The sequence below is a fragment of the Miniopterus schreibersii genome (genome assembly GCF_964146895.1).
Source record: "Miniopterus schreibersii genome assembly, chromosome: 2".
NCBI lineage: Eukaryota > Metazoa > Chordata > Mammalia > Chiroptera > Miniopteridae > Miniopterus > Miniopterus schreibersii.
The window spans coordinates 81,528,094-81,549,442 of record NC_138102.1 but is presented as its reverse complement, the minus strand read 5'-3'; the positions used below and the strand labels follow the sequence as shown (position 1 = coordinate 81,549,442).

General features: G+C 36.0%; 1 protein-coding gene across 4 annotated transcripts in view; it reads left to right on the top strand.

Annotated features, from left to right (window-relative positions):
- The window catches only part of ESD (esterase D), a gene marked incomplete at its 5' end in the record, with an annotated part of 34,574 nt that extends 16,087 nt beyond the window's left edge, over positions 1-18,487 (top strand). For all 4 annotated transcript variants that reach the window (XM_081130847.1, XM_081130846.1, XM_081130848.1 and 1 more), the window contains 2 exons: positions 1,654-1,821; positions 18,255-18,487. In XM_081130847.1, the coding sequence (XP_080986973.1) occupies positions 1,654-1,821; positions 18,255-18,335 (249 nt within the window). In that variant the 3' untranslated portion in view covers positions 18,336-18,487. The remainder of the gene's footprint in view (positions 1-1,653; positions 1,822-18,254) is intronic.
- Between the last annotated feature and the right edge of the window lie 2,862 nt (positions 18,488-21,349).

Genomic DNA, 21,349 nt, shown 5'->3' with positions numbered 1-21,349 from the left:
AGACCATGGTTTTAATTACTTTGTGTACCTTTTAAAATCCAATATCTCTGATTTAGGTTTTAAGTTCCATATTTGAAAGTCTTTAAAAATAGAAATTGTATAATGTTCATTTATGAGAATATTCCCAGCAGCAAGGTTGCTTTTTCAAGCATAGGAAAAGATGCTTCAATATGAAAATAAAAATGGCTCTTTCTCCTGAGACTCATTTTACTCTTGTGTAGAAATGGGCCATTTGCACACTCCACCCAGAGTTTGAATATTTTACAAATGAACTCATCATGTGCCTGTTAACAAGTAGAAAATACTTGAGTGGGGGAAAAAGCCCTTTTGTCTTACAGTTGTGTATTCAAGGTCATTTACACGTGGACCCCTATTCTGTTTTAAGATTGATCATTGAAATTCTAACAGACTGGCAAGTCAGTTCTTTGCTCACTAGATTAGAATTTTGTTTGGTTTTGTTTAGGCTTAGGTTTTTATTATATTGGAAGAGTGCTGAAAATGATTAATATAAGTATTTTGAGACCTGACAGTGTGCTTACATCAGTAGTTTGAGTCCTCGCCATGTATAGAGTCTGCAGTTTGAGATCTTATGTCAGGAGGGTTATGACCTTTTCCTCTCCACAGGGTGCTTATTGGGTAATAGAAGAGTTGGGTAGAACATCCAACTAACTGGGAGAAGGAGAGGAGAGGTAGAGGCATAGGTAGCCTATAAGGAATCTATATAATTTTTCTCTAAGTGGCAGTAGATTTTATTATCTTAATTATGCTGTGTTTAGGCTATTATTTAATTTACTATTGCAATAAGGATGCCACGCAGAATTATGAAATCATAGAATTAGTCGGACTTTCTGGGTCCCTTTCCACTTTTTTCTTTTAAGATTGAAGAAAGTCTTAAAAAGCATGATACTTTGGAAGGAGAAATGTTTTGTTTGTCTTGATCAATGCATAAAAGTTTTGGTCAGTGAATAGATATGAATAATCAAGAATATTTAAAGGTGCTTGGTAAAATATAAAATTATAACTAGTAGCAGCTCCTTAAATTTGAGGAGTTGTTAATGTGATCCAGATTATTCAAATCATGTCTTCCTGAAAATTCATGGAGATAGCAGACCTTTCCTGCTGTTCAACAGACAGCAAAAGGTAGGGCTGAATGTATTTATGTCTGGAATTAGAGCTAAAAGGAAGAGACCAAAAAATAGACTATTTATTTGAAATAGAGAATATTTGGAAATAAAAAAAGATAATGGAATTTTAAGAAATAGTTAACTTGTGGAGGGATTTACAAAGAAAAAAGGTTAAGGGTTTTGTTGTTTGTTGGTTTTTTTGAGTTGAGAGATGATTATGAACCTTAAAAGTTCAGAAGAAAAAAAGCTACACTCTGAAGAATGCTTGAGATGTAGGATGCTTACCACTGGCCTCCCTCCGGCTGCTTGAAAGTAGGGAAGAGCCTATCATTGTGAAAGAGAATTCTGAAAACCTTATAAATAAAAACCAGGCAAGTCAGCTTTTAAGCCAGCTTAAATGCATGTTTCCAATTTAATCAAGTAGAGTTTAAATGACTTTAAATTTCTCTTTGGTTCTAGTATAGTATATTCTGAAGAATATCTTTCTGGGCACTTTTAGATTTATTTTCTAACATTTTTCTTTTCATAGGCTTACGACGCTACCCATCTTGTGAAGTCCTATCCAGGTTCTCAGCTAGACATACTAATTGATCAAGGAAAAGATGACCAGTTTCTTTCAGATGGACAGTTACTACCTGATAACTTCATAGCTGCCTGTACAGAAAAGAAAATCCCTGTTGTTTTTAGATTGCAAGAGGCAAGTATTAGGAAACCTTAGTTTGTTCTAAATGAGTACTAAAAAGCAGGATTCCAAGTACTTTTTAAATTTTATTTTAGAATTTGAAATGCTACCTCTAGTAAGATATTTTTTAATTATAATAAGAAACTTAAAGTGAAAGCCTTTCTATTAAGTTAGTTATATGTAAGACAAAATTCCATAGAAATAGGAAAGCTTTTGGCAGTGAAAAGTTCTTACAATTTTCTGTTCACTGTAAAAACAGTAAATAACAAGAAGCTTAAATACTGGAATGGTACTTAACCATCAACATTACTGGATATAGCTTTCTTTACACATGCAGCTATTGTTGTAGTAGAATAAAAAAGACAAGCTTCCACCTTACTTCATGTATACTTCCTAGTCTCAGATGCTGTTTATAGTTTGTCTCACACACCTGTACTTTATATCGTTCTATTTAGATAGTATTCATTGTGCTGCTTACTATTTCTAGCTGTTTAAGAATAGTTACTGAATTTCATTTGGTTTGAAAGTTTTCCTTGACTAAAATACTTTTCACTATTTACAACTCACCTCTGTTAATACAGTTGTAATTAAAGAACTTCTACTTTAGTTTTTTTTTAAATATTCATAAGCTTTGGAATATAATATAAACAAAACCTTTATTTCAGAATGAAAAGTGAACACTGGAAATTATATGTGATTGTGATTTCTAAAAATATTTTCATTCATGTTTAAGGGTAATGTGTCAGGTACATTGATTTATAATGATAAATTTTCAAATAAATTAGATCAGTGTGTAACGTGGTGCATTACAGTTTATGAGATGTTTTCACAGCATTAGCTTATTTTATTCTTATATGACCAAATGAGAGACCATTCCTGTTCTATCCATCCGTTTGTTTTGTTTGTTTTTCAATTTTTTAAATTGTAGTAAAATACCATACATAAGTATCATCTTTACTATTTTTAATTGTACAGTTCAGTTGTGGTAAGTACATTCATAATGTTCTGCAGTCACCACTATCATCCTTCTCTATAATCTTTTCATCTTGTAAAATTGAAACTCTATACCTATTGAACACAAATTCCCTATCCCTACTCCCTAGACCTTGGCAGCCACCATTGTACTTTCTGTCTCAATAATTTTGACTATCTATCTCACATAAGTGGAATCATACAGAATTTGTCTTTTTGTGACTGTTTTATTTCACTTACGTTCTCAAGGTCCATTCATGTTGTAGCATGTGCCAGAATTTCCTGCTGTTTTAAAGCTGAGTAATATTCCATTGTATGTATAGACCACATTTTGCTTATCCATTCATCTGTCAGAGGACTGATGACAGTTGATTACTTCTACATTTTAGCTGTTGTGAAGAATACTGCTAATAATTGTGCATGTACAAATATCTCTTCAAGACCCTGCTTTCGGTTCTTTTGGATATATACTCAGAAGTGGAATTGCTGCATCATATGGCAATTCTATTTTGAATTTATTGAGGAACCTCCATACTGTTTTCCATTTTATATTTCCACCTACAGTGCATAAGGGTTCCAGTTTATCCGCATCCTCGCCAATACTTTGTTTTTTCTTGTTTTCTTTTTTGGTAGCAGCCATCCTAATGGGTGTGAGATTATATCTTATTATGGTTTTGATTTATATTTACCTAATGATGACTGATGTTGAGCATCTTTTTGTGTACTTATTGGCCATTTGTATATCTTTGGAGAAATATCTGTTCAGGTCCTTCGCCTGTTTTCAAATTGGGTTGCTTTTTGTTGTTGAGTTTTACAAGTTCTTGATATATTCTGAATATTAATACCTTATAAAATACACGATTTGCAAATATTTTTCTCCCATTCTGTGGGTTCCTTTTTACTCTGTTGATAATGTCTTTTGATGCAAAAAATTTTTTAATGTTCATGAAGTCAGATTTGACTGTTTTTTCTTTTGTTGCCTTTACCCTTTGGTGTCATATCCAAGAAATCATTGCGAGGTCCAATGTCATGGGGCTTTTGTCCTGTGTTTTCTTCTAAGAGCTTTACAGTTTTAGAACTTAAATTTAGGTCTTTGATTCATTTTTAGTTAACTTTTGTATATAGTGTTAGGTAAGGATTCAGCTTTATTCTTTTGCATGTGGATATCTAGTTTTCCCAGCACTAGTTGTTGAAAAGACTGTCCTTTCGCCATTGAATGACCTTGGCACTCTTGTCAAAAATCACTTGAGCATCCATGCAAAAGTTTATTTCTGGACTCTATTCTATTCCATTGGTCTATGCTTTATACCAGGATCACACTGTTTTGATTACCATAACTTTGTAATAAGTTTTGAAATCAGGAAGCATGAGCTCTCCAGCTTTGTTCTTCTTTTTCAAGATTGTTTTGGCTTTTCTGAGTTCTTTGAAATTTCATATGAATTTAGGTTGAGGTTGAGATTTTCCATTCTGAAAAAAAATGTTATTGGGATTTTAATAGGGATTGCATTGAACCTGGAGATTGCTTTGGGTAGTATTAACACTATTAAGTCTTCCAATCCATGAACATGGGATGTGTCTCTCTTGTGATTTTTCAGCAGAGTTTTGTAGTTTTCGCTCTATAAGCCTTTCACCTCCTTGGTTAATTCCTAAGAATTTTATTCTTTTTGATACTATTGTGAATGAAATTGTTTTCATAATTTTCTTTTCAGATTATTCTTTGTTAGTGTATAGAAATGCATCTGGCCTTTTTGTGTGTGTTGACTTTGTATCCTGCCATTTTGCTGAATCATTTATTAGCTCTGGTTGGTTATTTTTGGAATATTTAGGGATTTCTAACGTTTAAGATTATATCATCTGTGAACAGAGATAATTTTACCTCTTTTCTAATTTCAGTGCCTTTTATTTCTTTTTCTTACTTAGTTCCTCTGGCTAGAACTTCCAGCCTATGTTGAAAGAAGTGGCAAAAGTGAGAATCCTTATCTTGTTCTTGATCTTAGAGGAAAAGCTGTCAGTATTGCACCATTAAGTCTGACATTTGCTGCAGGTTTTCATATATCGCTCCTGTCCATCTGTTTTACAGATGAGGAAGCAGGCTCAGAAAAGTAACCTACTTATATAAGGGCACACAGCTAGTTTATAGTGGAACAAAAACTGGAAGCAAGGTCATTTAACTGCAGATACTGTCCTCCTGTCATCTGTGTAACCATTCCTAAGGGAGGTGGAGCAGTACTCCTAAGGAGCAGAGATGAAGTTAGAATTAATACAAGGAGAAATTGTGTATGACATGCTACCTGTCTAACTTATGCAGCAGGTCTTAATAATCTTCCTGTTTTTTAACCTTCCTGATATTTTGTACAGGTAAGTAGTACAGGTATGTGGGAAAATACATCAAAAACCAACATATACCTTGTCTCTGAGTATCCATCTTTAAATAATAGAATTTTTTAGATTAATTTAAACATTTATTATCAGAATTTCATGTTTTAGATCAGTAATCAACGGTGAGAAATCCAAATATCAGTTTGATTATAGATACAATAGTGTGTTTAATTCTATTAACTATAGCTATAGGTGACATAACAAATCATGTTTTTTTCCAAATGACTTTAACTTCTTGGCACTAGTGATATTAGATGCCTCTTCTGTTTCCTCCAGGGTGTGCTAGGAAATTTTGTTGTTAATACAGCAACAAAGTTTCAGCCTGCTAATAACAAAGACTGAAAAATCTCTGGAATTTGTTGACACTGATGAAATTCTTGGAAGGGAAAAGTAAATTAACATATTTATTTCTAAAATATTTATGTCCCAGGCAACTAAAAATCATAGTTGGCTGTACTTAATGTGCAGTAAAGACAAAGCGTTCAGTTCTTCTAAAAGAGTGAGAAAGTATTGAAATCGCCAGTCAGTCTTTCTTTCTAGGAAGGTCAAGTTAAAAGTGAATTACACAGTCTGAAGCAGATTGTTTAGGTTTACTGTAATTGAATGGGCTTACTGAATGGACATCCTGGGCAGTGGCTCCAGAGACACTACTTTCACATTTTTCAAGCTTATATTTACTTCATATTATCTAAGGTCTGAGAATCTTACCCACTTTATAATTTGATTATAAATACAGCATAACTATATTTCTTTATGAAGTGGGGGTTGTGAAGAATTAAATAAGCTGAAAATAATAGGGAGTATATATAAATAAGTGATCTGAGGAGGAGGAAAAAAGTTATTGCAATCATCTGCATGGTTTGCCGAACTTCATTTCTTTACCTCTCTTTAATGGTGTTAAATGCTCACAATCTATATTTATACTCTATCAACTCAAAAAAATGGGAGGGCAGGGTAGTGCATAAGGATATTAATTTGGTTGTTACCTCATATAATTTTTCTATTTCTGTTTTGGCTTCAGCAAATCTAAATTGAAAAAGCTCATGCAGCAGAATTCCTTTTTTTTTTTTTTAAATTTATCTTTATTGTTGAAAGGATTACAGATGCCCCTCTTTTTCCCCTATTGATCCCCTCCACCCCGCTTCTACTCCAACTCCAGGCCTTTCCTTTACCAATGTCTGTGTCCATAGGTTATGTATATAAGCATATAAGTCCTTTGATTAATCTCTCCTACCTCCTACTCCTACCTTCCCTCTAAGATCCCTAAGTCTGTTCCATGCTTCTATGTCTTTGGATTTATTTTGCTCATCAATTTCTTTTGTTTATTATATTATACATATGAGTGAGATCATGTGGTACTTGCCTTTCTCTGACTGGCTTGTTTCGCTTAGCATAATACTCTCCCATTCCATCCATGCTCTGCCAAAGGGTAAAGAGATCTTTCTTTTTTACAGCTGCATAGTATTCCGTGGTATAAATGTACCACAGCTTTTTTATCCATTCATCTGCTAATGGGCACTTGGAATGTTTCCAGATCTTAGCTGTTGTAATTGTGCTGCTATGAACATAGGGGTGCATAAGTTGTTTCTGATTGATGTTTTGGGTTTCTTAGGGTATATTCCTATAAGTGGGATCATTGGGTCAAACGTCAGTTCCATTTTTAAATTTTTGAGGAAACTCCATACTGTTTTCCATAGTGGCTGCACCAGTCTGCATTCCCACCAGCAGTGTACTAGGGTTCCCTTTTCTCCACATCCTCACCACCACGTGTCATTTGTTGATATGTTGATGGTAGCAATTCTGACAGGTGTGAGGTGATACCTCATTTTGGTTTTAATTTGCATCTCTCTGATGATTAATGACTGAACATTTTTTCATATGTCACGTGGCCATCTGTATGTCCTCTTTGAAGAAATGCCTACTTAGGTCTTTTGCCCATTTTTTAATTGGATTGTTTATCTTCCTCATGTTAAGTTGTATGACTTCCTTATATATTTTGGATATTAACCCTTTATCAGATGTGTCATTGGCATATATGTTTTCTCATACAGTGGGCTCCCTTTTTGTTTTGTTGATTGTTTCTTTTGCTGTGCAGAAGCTTTGTATTTTGATGTAGTCCCATTTGTTTATTTTCTCCTTTGTTTTCTTGCCCTAGGAGATGTACCCACAAGCACATATTGCTATGAGAGATGTCTAAGATTTTGCCGCTTACATTTTCTTCCAGGATTTTTATGGTTTCACTTCGTACATTTAAGTCTTTAATCCATTTTGCGTTTATTTTTCTGTATGGTGTAAGTTAGTAGCCTAGTTTCATTTTTTGCATGTACCTGTCCAATTTTCCAAACACCATTTATTGCAGAGACTTATCTTTACTTCATTGGATGTTCTTGCCTCCTTTGTCTAATATTAATTGAGTGTAATGGCTTGGTTCAATTTCTGGGTTCTCTGTTCTGTTCCACTGATCCATATGTCCTTCTTGTGCCAGTACCAGGCTGTTTTGATTACAGTGGCTTTGGAGTATAACTTGATATCTGGTATTGTGATCCCACCAACTTTGTTCTTCCTTCTAAAGATTGCCGGAGCGATTCGGGTTTTTTTTGGTTATATATAAATTTTTGAAGTGTTTGTTCTAGATTTGTGAAATATGCTGTTGGTACTTTAATAGGGATTGCCTTGAATTTATAGATCGTTTTAGGTAGTATGGACGTTTTAATGATGTTAATCCTTCCAATCCATGAACACAGTATATTCTTCTACTTCTTTATATCTTTCTCTATTTTTTTTCAATGTGCTGTAGTTTTCTGAGTACAGAACTTTTACCTCCTTGGTAAAGTTTATTCCTAAGTATCTTAATTTTTTTTGTTGCAATGGCAAATGGGATTTTTTTTTTTAGTTTCTCTTTTTGAGAGTACATTCTTGATGTATAAAACTGCCATTGATTTCTGGGTGTTAATTTTGTATCCTGCTATTTTGCCGAATTCATTTATAAATCAAGTAGTTTTTTGGTGGAGTCTTTAGGATTTTCTATGAACAATATCATGTCATCTGCAAATAATCACAGCTTTACTCCCTCCTCTCCAGTTTGGATGCCTTTATGTTTTCTTCCTGTCTGATGGCTGTGGCAAGTACTTCCAGTACTATGTTGAATGAGAGTGATGAAAGTCAACACCCCTGTCATGTATCTGTTCTTAGGGGATATGGTTTTATTTTTTGCCCATTGAGTATGATGTTGGCTGTAGGTTTGTCATATATGGCCTTTATTATGTTGTATTATGAACCCTTTATTCCTACTTTGCTGAGAATTTTTATCAAAAATGGGTGTTGGATTTTGTTGAATGCTTTTCTGTGTCTGTTGATATGATCATGTGATTTTTGTCTTTCAATTTGTTTATATGGTGTATCACATTTATTGATTTGTGAATATTGTACCAGCCTTGCATCCCTGGAATTAAACCCAGTTGGTCATGGTGTATGATCTTTTTAATGTGTTGCTAGATCTGATTTGCTAGTGTTTTGTTGAAGATTTTAGCATTTATGTTCATCAGGGATAATGGCCTGTAATTCTCTTTCTTTGTAGTGTCTTTATCTGGTTTTGGAATTAGGCTAATGCTGGGCTCGTAAAAAGAGCTTGGAAATATTGTTTCCTCTTGGATTTTTTGGAATAGTTTGAGGAGGATAGGTGTTAGTTCTTTGAATGTTTGGAAAATTCCCCTGTGAAGTTGTCCAGACCAGGGCTTTTATGTGCTGGGAGTTTTTTGATTACTGCTTCAACTTCATCATCACTTATTCGCCTATTCAGGTTTTCTGACTCTTTCTTATTAAGTTTTGGAAGGTTGTATTTTTCTAGGAATTTGTCCATTTCATCCAGGTATTCCAGCTTGGTGGCATATAGTTGTTCATAGTATTTTCTTACAGTCCTGAGTATTTCTGTTGGGTCGGTTGTTACTTCACCTCTCTCATTTCTGATTTTATTTGTTTTGATCCTCTCTCTCTGTTTCTTGATGAGCCTGGCTAAAGGTTCATCAGTCTTATTTCTCTCTCAAAGATTCAGCTCTTGCTTTCATTTATCTTTTCTGTTGTTTTTTAGTCTCTATGTCATTTATTTCTGCTCTGATCTTTATTATTTCCTTCCTTCTACTTACTCTGGGCTTTTCTTTTTGTTCTCTTTCTAGGTCTTTAAGTTGTAGTGTTAGGGATCTTCTATAAGTTTTTCTTGCTTTTTGAAGTAGGCCTGTAGTGCTATGAACTTTCCTTTCAGGACTGCTTTCATTGTGTCCCATAGATTTGGGATTGTTGTGAGTTCATTTTCTTTTATTTCCAGGAAGCTTTTTATTTTTTCTTTATCTCTGGCAACCTGTTCATTGTTTAATAACATGCTATTTAGCCTCCATGTGTTTGAATGTTTTTTAGTGTTTTTATTGTAGTTGGTTTCTAATTTTATGCCATTTTGGTTCAAAAAGCTGCTTGATATGATTTTAATCTTCTGGAACTTGTAGACTTGTTTTGTGTCCTAACATGCAGTCTGTCTTTGAGAATGTCCCGTGTGCACTTGAGAAGAATGTATATTCTCCAGTTTTGGGGTGAAATGTTCTGTCAGTGTCAATTAAATCCACCTGATCCTAGTGTGCCATTTAGGGTCACTGTTTCCTTGTTGATTTTTTTGTCTTGAGGACCTATCCAGTGAAGTCATTGGGGTATTAAAGTCCCCTACTATGAATGTATTGATGTTGATCTCTCCCTTAAAGTCCTCCAGACGTTTTAAAATAAATTTAGGTGCTACTATATTGGGTGCATATATTTTGACCCAGGTTATATCCTCTTGTTGGGTCAATCCCTTTAGTATTATGTAATGACCTTTCTTGTCTCTTGTTATGCTCTTCATTTTGAAGTATATTTTTTCTGATAGGAGTATTGCTACACCAGCTATTTTTTCTTTTCCATGTGCATGGAAAATTTTTTCCCATCCCTTCACTCTCATCCTGTGTGAGTCTTTTGTTCTGAGGTGGGTCTCTTGTAGACAGAATATATTTAGGTCATGTTTACTTATCCACTTAGCTACCCTATGTCTTTTTATTGGAGCATTTAATCCATTTACATTTAAGGTTATTATTGATAGGTACATATATATTGCCATTTTAATTCTTTATGCCTATGTTTCTCATTCTTTCTATTTCTATTTCTAATTACAGCAGTCCCTTTAACATTTCCTGCAGTGCTGGTTTGATGATAAACTCCTTTAGCCTTTTTTGGTTTGGGAAGCTCTTTATTTCACCGTTGATTTTGAATGATAATCTTGCTGGATAGAGTAGTCTTGGTTTCAGATCCTTGTTTTGCATTACCTTGAATACTTCATGCCATTCCCTTCTAGCCTATAAAATTTCTGATGAGAATTCAGCTGACAGCCTTATGGGAGCTCCTTCGTAGATTGCTTTTCTCTTGCTGCCATTAAGATTCTCTCTTTGTCTTGAATTCTTGACATTTTAATTATGATGTGTCTAGGCATGGGCCTCTTTGGATTCTTCTTGCTTGGGACTCTCTGTGCCTCCTGAACTTGTGTGACTTTTTTGTTGACCAGGCTAGGGAAGTTTTCTGCCATTATTTCTTCAAACAGGTTCTCTAACCCTTGCTTGCTTTCAGCCTTCTCTAGGACTACTATGATGCGAATATTGTTATGGTTCATGTTGTCTCACAGCTCCCTTGACTGTCCTGTTTTTTAATTGTTTTTTCCTTTTGGACCTCTGATTGAGTGTTTTCTACCCTATCTTCTGTTTCTCTGATCCTATCCTCAGTTTCCTCTTATCTGTTGTTTGTTCCTTTCAATATATTCTTTATTTCTGCTATGTCATTCTTCATTTTTGACAGGTCATTTTTCATTGTTTCCATATCTTTTTTTATGCTGTTGAACATCTTTACAATCAGTATTCTGAGTTCTATATCTGATAGATTTTTTTCTGGAGACTCCTCTTGTTTCATTTGGGGCTTTTATTTGGTCTCCCCATTTTGGCTGCCTGTTTGGGTTTGTTTCTATGTATTATGTAGGCCTGCTAGTACTTTCAGTCTTTTTGGAAGGTGTCTGGTGCTGGCCAGTGTCACACTATTTGTGACTAACCTTGAATACTGTTTGGAGCTATCAACAACCCATGGCTTGAGGTCCCCTCTGTTGGTGCTGGGTGCATTTGAACAGGACCAAGATGCACACCAAAGTCTGATTTTCCAAGGCCCATGTCCAGAAGCAAATCAGGCAACGACTCAGAGCACTCTGAGGTCTGCCTCTGCCTGCAGGCTGATTAATCTGACTCTCTTAATGAGCTTCAGACTGTAGAAACTCTACAAGGTAGGGTGGCCTATTGCTATCAGTCTCTTAAGGAGCCTCAGTCTGTAGAAATTTCTCTGGGTAGGGCAAGGTGTTTTCTATCAGGGTGGGTCAGTTGCTTTTCCCCTCAGGCAAAAGCTGCTTGGAAGGTAAATGTCTGCCTGTGAACAATGTCATCTGCAGTATGGGGGAATGACTTGCCACAGGAATCCAGATGGGTGCCCTCTGAGTTCTAAATCCAGAGCCCACAACCCTAGATTCTCCTCACACAGCTCCATTCCACTATGCCCTCCCTTTGCTGGAGCCCATCGTGAGTGGCTGCACATGAAACTTTGTCTCTTTAAGAGGGTTCCTGCATTTCCAGCTGTCTCTCCCTGGCAGATAGAAACCCAGCTTTCTCAGTTCTGGTGCTCTTGGCTGTGAAGCCCACCCTGGGGTTTAGGCCCCAGAGTTCTCAGTGGGAACCCCACACAGCTGAGATATCCCTCTGGACCTTCAGCTGCTGCCTGTGGGAGCCCAGTCAGCCCTCTCACTCCTTTGTCCTTAGTACCACTCCCTATGTGGTCTCCATATTTCCTCTGTGCTCATGACGGTGCTCTCCAGCTCATATTCAGTTGCAGTTGATTATTCAGGATGATTTTTCTGTATTTTAGTTGTAATTCCAGTTTGGTCGTGGGAGAGTATCAGTGTAGCTTCTACTCAGTCCTCCACCATCTTTAATCTTCCCAGGCCCAAGTACTTTGACTCATAAAATCTGTAGTAGAATTCTTATAGTTACTCTACAAAGATCAAATCTTAATCTGAAGAAGAAAGACCTAGTGTGTCTTATTTGCAGTTGTCGAAGTTGCTTACTGGGTAAAAATTCAGTGACCTAATGGAAACTTCCAGAAACAACATTGAACAAGGCTTTAACTACCTTTAAAAGTCTCTAGCCCTTTTTTGAAAATGCAGAGATTGTTTTCCCTGCTGTGTACCTGCCTGTTAGAGAAGAGTAAGAACATGGCACAGACTTCCCGAAATGCAGGGATCTCTCGCTCATCTCTGTCTCCCATGTTTGCACAATTATATAACATATAAACTCTTAGGAAGTACTCATTAAATAAATAAATGAATATCTTTCAACAGTCTCTTCTGTACTTGGATGAGACTTAACCTGAGAATTGAGATCTGAGTTTTCTAATTGGGCCTGAAAAATATGTAGGAAAAAACACTGACTCTTAGAATAAATGTTCATTGCAGCTGCTGGGACATTGCTGCTTTTGTGAATATTGAGTGGAGAATGAAAGCATGTGTTCATTTATCTTTGTTTTCTAAGAGTCAGAATTTTATTATGGAGGATTTTTCCATTTAAAATGTGAGGTAGAAGAGGAAGGACCTTTCAAGTGTCACTAAATATATATAATCACACAAGCACCGTAACATACCAAACCAACTTAGAATATAATGAAAAGAGCCCCCCCATTTTTTACTGATAAATAGAACTTAAAACTTGTAAACTGATATAATTAGCTCTAATTATATAAGCATCTTCTATCCACCAGAACACCAATAGTTCCAATATGTTCTCTTATCTTTATGTTGACATTGAAAACATCTTTCTTGGTCCCTCATTAGCAGGCATTTTCTATTTTCTCTTAATGATGGGTCTTCATTAAATATCATTATGGAAACTAAGGACATATGCTTTGTATTTTAGATGAAATGCACTGTTATCTTGCAGTACACCCGAGAGCTCAAAACTGTCACTTTAGTTTACCCTAGGATTTCTCTAATAAAATAATAATAAAGAACAATAATGGTGACTGAAACTGCAAGGTGCTGAACAGTGAAACTAAGCATAACAGTACAAATACTCAGTCACGTTTGGGTTTTGTTAAATCTGTTCCTAACATCTGCCTGTTTTCAGTCAGATCCATGTTTTTATTTGTGAAAAATGGCAGCTACTACCTGATACTATATTTTACAGGTTTTGTGTCCTGAAAACCAGGGGCCTGTTTAACCTCTTGACAGTTCAAGAATTGCATGGGTGGAAAATGCTTTTCTTTAAGTTTCTTTACATAAGAAACTGTCCTTTAGCTCTAAATTTAACAAAGTAACTAATACTTGTCTAATCATTGAGAGATGTAAAACCAAGTAATTCCGAGGCTCAGCCTGGATTTTGACAAAGTTCCTATCATTCATTTCCATGGTTTGGCCACTGAAAACAAGACAGATTACTTTTAATTTACTTTTGTGACTTTAAAACTCTTAACTGTTATTCCCAAGATAAACATTACTAACCTCTAGAAGTACGATGTTGAGAACATTTACCAGTGCATCAAAATCTTAGGGGTTTGCCTTTCCTGAAACCCAGGTGATATTTTTATTAGGTCTGTTTTTGTTTCTTTAAGGGCATAGAAAAATTCCCATTTCTCCCACTAGAGACTGTTCACTAGATTACATTAAAAACTTAAAAATCTTTCTTAGACTTTTATCTCTTTTAGTTTATTCTACCTTGTGTGTGCTTTAATTGTCTTTTGAGGAAGCAATGGGCTGTCCCCAAAATTATCTGGTGTTTAACACTCTCAGGTTCTTCCCACCTTAATTATTTTTCTTTGAAAACTACTACTTACCTTTTTAAATTTTTAAAAATATTTAAAAAATTTTTCAATTACAGGTGATGTACAGTATTCTATTGGTTTCCGTTGTACAACCCAGTGATTAGACATTTATGTAACTTACAAAGTGATCACCCCAATAAATCTAGTACCCATCTGACACCACAAATAGTTATTACAGTATTATTGATTATATTCCCTATACTGTACTTCACATTCCCATGACTGTTTTGGAACTACCAATTTGTACTTCTTAATCCCTTTACTTTTTTCACCCATCCCTCCAGCCTCCCCTTCCATCTGGAAACCATCAAAATGTTCTCTGTATCTATGAGTCTCTTTCTGTTCTGCTTGTTTGTTTATTTTGTTCTTTAGATTCCACATATAAGTGAAATCATACGGCATTTGTCTTTCTCTTGACTTACTTCACTCAGTACAGTATCCTCTAGGTCTATCCATGTTGTTACAGATGGCAAGATTTCATTCTTTTTTATGGCTGAGTCATATTCCATTGTATATATGCACAATTTCTTCATCCATTCATCTACTGATGGGCACTTAGGTTGCTTCCATATTTTGGCTGTTGTAAATAATGTGGCAATGAACATACGGATGCATATATCTTTTCAAATTAGTGTTTTGGGTTTCTTTGGATAAATGCCCAGAAGAAGGTCCTTTGGATAAAGGACCCAGATTGCTGGGTCCTTCTTTGTCCTGTTATAGCCTTTGTTTTAAAGTCTATTTTGTCTAGTATAAGTATTGCTACCATAGCTGTTTTTGTTTTCGTGAAAAATCTTTTTTTATCCCTTTACTTTCAGTCTCTGTCTTTTTATCTGAAGTGAGTCTCTTGTAGACAGCATATTAAGGGTCTTGTTTTCTTACTCGTTTAGCCACTGTATGTCTTTTGATTAAAGCATTTAATCTATTTGCATTTAAAGTAATTGTTGATATGTAGTTACTGCCATTTTATTCACATTTTTTATCCTTTTTTTTCTTTGATGGTGATGGACTCCTTTAGTTTTTTCTTGTTTGAAAAGCTCTTTATCTGTCCTTCGATTCCAAATGATAGCTTTGCTGGGTATAGAGTAATCTTAGTTGTAGTTCCTTGCTTTTTGCATCACTTTGAATATTTCTTACCATTCTCTTTTGGTCTGCAAAGCTTCTCTTGAGAAATCAGCACATTACCTTGTAGGTAACTGCCTTCCTCTTGTTGCTTTTAATATTCTCTGTCTTTAACTTTTGGGGTTTTAATTATGATGTATCTTACTTAGTGTGGGCCTCTTTGGGTTCATTTTGTTTGGGACTTTGCACTTCCTGGACTTGTATGTCTATTTCCTTAACCAGGTTAGAAAAGTTTTCCATCATTAGTTTTTCAAATAGGTTTTCAATTTTTTGCTGTCCTCCTATTTTTCCAGGATCCCCATGATGTGAATGTTGGTATGCGTGATATTGTCCCAGAGGCTCCTTACATTATTCTCATTTTTATGGATTCTTTTTTCTTTTTTACTGTTATGATTGGGTGTTTTCTGCTACCTTATCTTCCGAATCGCTGATTTGATTATCTGCTTCATCTAATCTGTTGATTCCCTCTAATGTATTCTTCATTTCATGAATTGTATCCTTAATTTTTGACTGGTTCTTTTTTATGTCCTCTAGATCCATTTTTTTTTTTTTTTTAAATCTCTTTGTTAAAATTCTCACTGAGTTCATTTACCTATTCCCTAAGTTTATTGAGCATCCTTATAACCAGTATTTTGATCTCTGCATTGGGTAGATTGCCTAATCTCCATTTTTTTTAGTTCTTTTTCTGGAGTTTTGTTTTGTTCTTTTGTTTGGAACATGTTTCTTTGTGTTCTCATTTTGGCTGCTTTCCTGTGTTTGTTTCTATCAGGTAGAGGTGCTTTGTCTCCCAGGTTTGGTAGAATGGCCTTATGTAGTAGGTGTCCTATAAGATCCAGTGGTGCATCCTCCCCTGTCACTCAAGCTAGGTCCTTCAGTTACACCTCCCCTTCCCCCAGTGTGGGCTCTGTGCACCTTCCTGTTGTAGTTGAGCATTGATTGCTGTTGGCATGTTAATGGGAAGGATTGACATGCAGGCCAATCTGCTGCGAGGACTGGCTGTGACTATAGCAGAGGATCTGCTGAGTAGGAACATACCCCTGTGGAGCAGGACTTCCTTCAGCAGGGCTCTGGTGCTCATCAAGTACCCCCCTTGAGAGCGTCACTTGTGGAGGTGGTTGGGTGGTACTCTGGTGTGGTCTGAACCTGTCCACCAGGGGTACTGACTAAACCTGGGAGATGCAGGCCAAGGTCAGTTGCTGCCTATGCACTGTCCAGGGCCACCCAGCATGAGGTACAAAGCGAACTGCAGGTAGCTGGTACTTAGCCTGGTCTTGGAGGTGCCTGGGTGAGAACCGAGGCCAACTGCAGCTAGTGCTGGGTTTGGGGCCACTTAGCAATATAATGGAGCACACTGAGGCCAGATGCTGCTTGTTTGGAGTTTGTGAACCTTTGAGAGATTTTAGGAAAGTTCACAGCATGAGCCAAGATAGATTTTTATGGAAAAGCCATTGGAAGCCACTTGGGTGGGTCTGAAAGTTGGGTGGGGCAGAGTGAAGGAATCGCCCAGTGTGGGGGAAGACTCACAATGGCGCCTACCTGCTCCTGAAAGGAACAGTGGCCTCTGCTAGCACTTTTCTCTTGGAGAAAGCTGCCCCTCCAGCCTCCAAAGCCAGATTCAGTATGTTCAGAGCAAGTGAGTCTGAGTAAGTTCATGTGGTCCCTTTGAGAGTAGCACCTTGGACTTCAGCAGCCCTCTATCTTAGTCAGCCATAATTCCAACTGGTGTTTACAGCTAGAAGTTATAGAGTCTTCTCTCTGGCACTGGAACTCTGTGCTGGGGGTCCTGGTATGGGGCTGGGAATCCTCACTCTTCAGGGGGACCTCAGAGATGTCCCTCTTGATTTTTATTCTTTATACATGGGTGTGAGACCTGCCCATTCCTTGACTCTGCCTCTCCCACTAGTCTTAACATGACTACTTCTGTATATCCTTAGTTATAGCACTACTGTTCAGTTAGACTTCAGGCAGTTCTCAGTGATGGTGTTTCTTAATTTTTATGTGGTTGTGGGAGGATGTGAGTACCATGATTACCTACACTGCTATCTCAACTGGAAGCCAAGTCTGAGGAAGGATTGCCTTTACATTTGCCTATGCCAATGGTTTTACTTTTTTTTTTTTTTATCCTCACCAAAGGATAATTTTTTCCATTGCTTTCAGAGAGAGTGGAAGGGGGGGAGAGAGAGAGAGAGAGAAACATCAATGTGAGACAGACACATAAATTGGTTGCCTGGACCAGGGATTGAGCCTGCAACTTAGGTATGTGCCCTTGGCTGGAATCAAACATGGGACCCTTCAGTCTGTGGACCGATGCTCTAACCACTGAGCAGAACCGGCTAGGGCTATATTAATGGTTTTAAGTGGCCAGATAAATTGATACCTGTTTCAACTCAACTGCCTGGCACCTTACATTTTCTCTCTGTTTTATGATAGTTTTCAAAAGTTTATTAACTTTTTACCCAGTTTAATTTATTGATAAAGGATGTTAGAGTTTAATGAGTTATTCCTTTTTCCTTAAATAGAGATGTGATATACTTCTCCTGTGTAGGTAGAATTTGTAACATGATTTATGATGATTCTGTTTGGCTTCCCAAACAATTGATCATTTGGATATTTTCATGTTTATTCTCTATATTGTTTATGTATGCTCATTTTGTATTTTAACATTCCCTCTCTTATTGATGTTAGTGTACTGCTTTTGTGAGTTGAAACTTCTTACTTGTGTTTCTGAGTTCTCTAAATTCTGATTCTTTTAGTCCTTGTTGTATGATCACAAGTTTACTCTACATTTAATTAATGTGTTATTTCCTCTCTTTGCATATAAATGGTAGCATCTAGAAACAAGGCTCTGCAGAATGTTTAATTTTTCTTCATATTTTTGCTGCTCTTTTAATGTTCAGTGAAAATGTTTAAAGTATAGTATAAGCTTGATTTTGATTATAAACCTCATAATATTTTGACTATTTATAAGCAAAGTAAGTGAGATGAGGGATATATTTCATGTCCCTAATATTAATGTTTCTGAATGGTAGCTAAATGCCTTATCATCTCTTTATTTTGTCTCCTAGGGTTATGATCATAGCTACTACTTCATTGCTACATTTATTACTGATCACATCAGACATCATGCAAAATACCTGAATGCTTGAAAAACTTCAGATAAGAGAATCTCTTCAGGATTATAAAAATTGTAATAAGCAGAATTGCAGGGGGAAAAGATTTCAAAACATTGTATTTCATAATGCTAAAAACGCTTCATTCTGTAATTGAATCACCTTCTGAATAAATATATGAAATCTTCTGATTTTAAAAATTATTTACTAACATTCACATGGGAAATATTTAATACTTCATAGGTTTTTTGAGGTCATTTGGAAATCATCAGTGTATTGACATCAGGTCACAGAATATGAATGTAATCCCATTCAAATCATAGAATGCCAACTGTGGAACAGAGGATTTAAAGGTAATTTAGACCGAAATATTCTCCTTTCCAGACTTTAAGCCACTAAAGGTACAGACTGTCTTCATGTTCATTGTATCTCTAGTGTCTAGCAACTGCTTGGCTTCTAGTAGGCATTTTAATAATTACTTGTTAGCTTTGAATCAGGAAGTAGGCTTAGAAAGGTTAAGTGAATTCCTCATCATTATACGATTATTTGTGGGACAGCTAAGATTAGAAGCCAGATTTCCTAAACCCAACCCAGTGATACTTCTTATCTTTTGAGCCAATAGATTTATGGACATAGGTTTTTGTATGTCTCTGAAAGACAAGAATTAAATAATATGATTTATCTGAAAATAGCTAGTAAGGAAAACATAAGTTTCATCTGTTACTGTAAACATAGACTTTTCTCTTAGTTACATGTAGAAATTTAGCTTGTTGAGTTCACCAAGAAAAGTAATCAGTCCCTTTGTAATACCAAATTGTGTTCCTTTAAGAACTTAGTGGACAAACTTGAAACATAATAGATGAAGTCTGCTTGGTTTAAAAGAAATAGATTTTTCTGTTGAAGAGCACGAAGTATATACATTTTAAATATCCAATAAGAATGCTTATTACATGGTAATGGAAGATATCAGGTTCTTTAAGTTATAAAGTTAGTACTATTTAAATATAATTAGATTGTTTTAAAAATTAGTGCTACTTAAATATCAGTAGTCAAAACAGCCCTATAGCGAGTTACACACAAAACGGTTCTAGTGTAAACAGGCTAGTTTCCTCTAATAAGATTATTTAATTCACGAATTTTTTACATGTTGGCAATTCCTTTATAAAGAAAAAGAACTGTGTGGTCCTAGGGTCATTGTATTAGTTGAGGATTTAGAGAAGCATAGCTAGTAGCAGATACATACATTGAGAGATTTTCTGTAAGGAATTGGCCTATGTAATTCAGGGGGCTGACTAAAGAAGTCCGAAACCCATAGGGCAGACGGTCAGGAAGAGAAGTTCACGAGCAGGATTGAACTCCATGGGCATGGCTGCAGGTGTTGTCCGTAGGCAGAATTTCTTCTCTCTTGGAGGCCTCAGTCTTGCTTTTGAGGCCTTCTGAGGGGCACCAGATACTTTTCCTTATTTAAAGTCAGTTGATTAGGGACTTTATATCTCCAGAATCCCTTCAGAGCAACACCTAGATTGAATAATTGGGAACCATGATCAACTTGGTACATCATAAGAAAATAGTTGTTTTACCTTTTTGCGTGGTAAACACAAAAACATTTAAATATTCAGTAAATATTTGCTGACATACAGCCAATGATAACCAATACAGCCAATAATAAAGAAAAAGGCCTTCAGTTACAACATAGAATTGACTGTTGAGGATATATAGGACGCCAATAAATTTGAGCTACATACTGCAAATATTGGCCATGGGAGGGATGAATTCTTATATATACCTAAATGTAAGATGTTTCCCCCACCAAAATATTTATCTTTCAGTCTCATACGTTATAAGGAACCATCTCAACAACTTTGTAGTAAACCATACATAACCTAAAAATGACCTCCTAATACTAGTTTTGTATGCTTCTAAGAAATCACTTGACAGAATCAGGTATAAAAGGAGGCAAAGGAATTGACAGATTTCCTGGGTTATGATAGATATAAAATCCTTTTAAAGATTCCTTTAAGAAACAACACAGTACAGTAAAGCCACCATTAAAAGTAAAAAGGCAAGCCATAAAGTGGGTGGAGATGCTTGCAATACATATATCTGACAAATAGCTTTTATCTAGAATATATAAAGAGCTGCCACAAATACATAAAACAAAAATCCAAACACAACAGATAAACCATCAAAAGAAAAGATTTGAATGGGTACTTCACAAAATAGGACATATATATGACTAATAAAGACATGAAAATGTGGTTAACTCCATGAGACCAGGGAAATGCAAATAAAAACTATCATAAAATGCCAGTACACACCCATGTAAGTGGATAAAGTTAAGCAGGAAATTCCTTGTTACAAAGCTGTGTGATAACCTGCTAACGGGAGTGACTGGCAGGGTTTGCTGAGATGGAGCTGCATACCCGTGACCAGCAATTCCACTCCAAAGCATACCAAACAGCACACATGTGCTATGTGGGAGTGTTCATAGAAGCACGATTCATAGCAGAAACCGAAACAACCCTAATGTTCTACAATAGAAGGGTAAAATTAGAGTATATTCATAGAGTGGAATAGTCTACATTAATGAAAATGAACACAACTAGATGCAGCAACATGGAGGGGCCTCAAATACAATCTTGAGTGAAAGAATCCAGACACTAAATTATATACTCTAAATCGTTTTGTATTATTTTATAAAAGGTTCTAAGCCAGGCAAACTCATCCATGGTGTTAGAATCAGGATGGTGTTACCATAGCAGGGGGCAGGGTGGGCCCTCGGGGAAGGTAATTGGAGGGCAGTATGAGGGGGCCTTTAAGGTACTAGCGATGCTCTCTTTCTTAATCTGGGAGCTTGTTACACAAGTGTGTGCACTTTAAGATTTATACACTTTTTCACATTACACTTCAGTGAAGTTTAAACATATTTAAGTATTTTTACTTAATTAGGAAAAGTATTAAGTAGTTATGCTGTGGAGATCAGAAAAAATACTACTGCATGAAGGAGAAAAAGTCCTGATGTTATACAAAGAATACTTATTTGCGGTGAT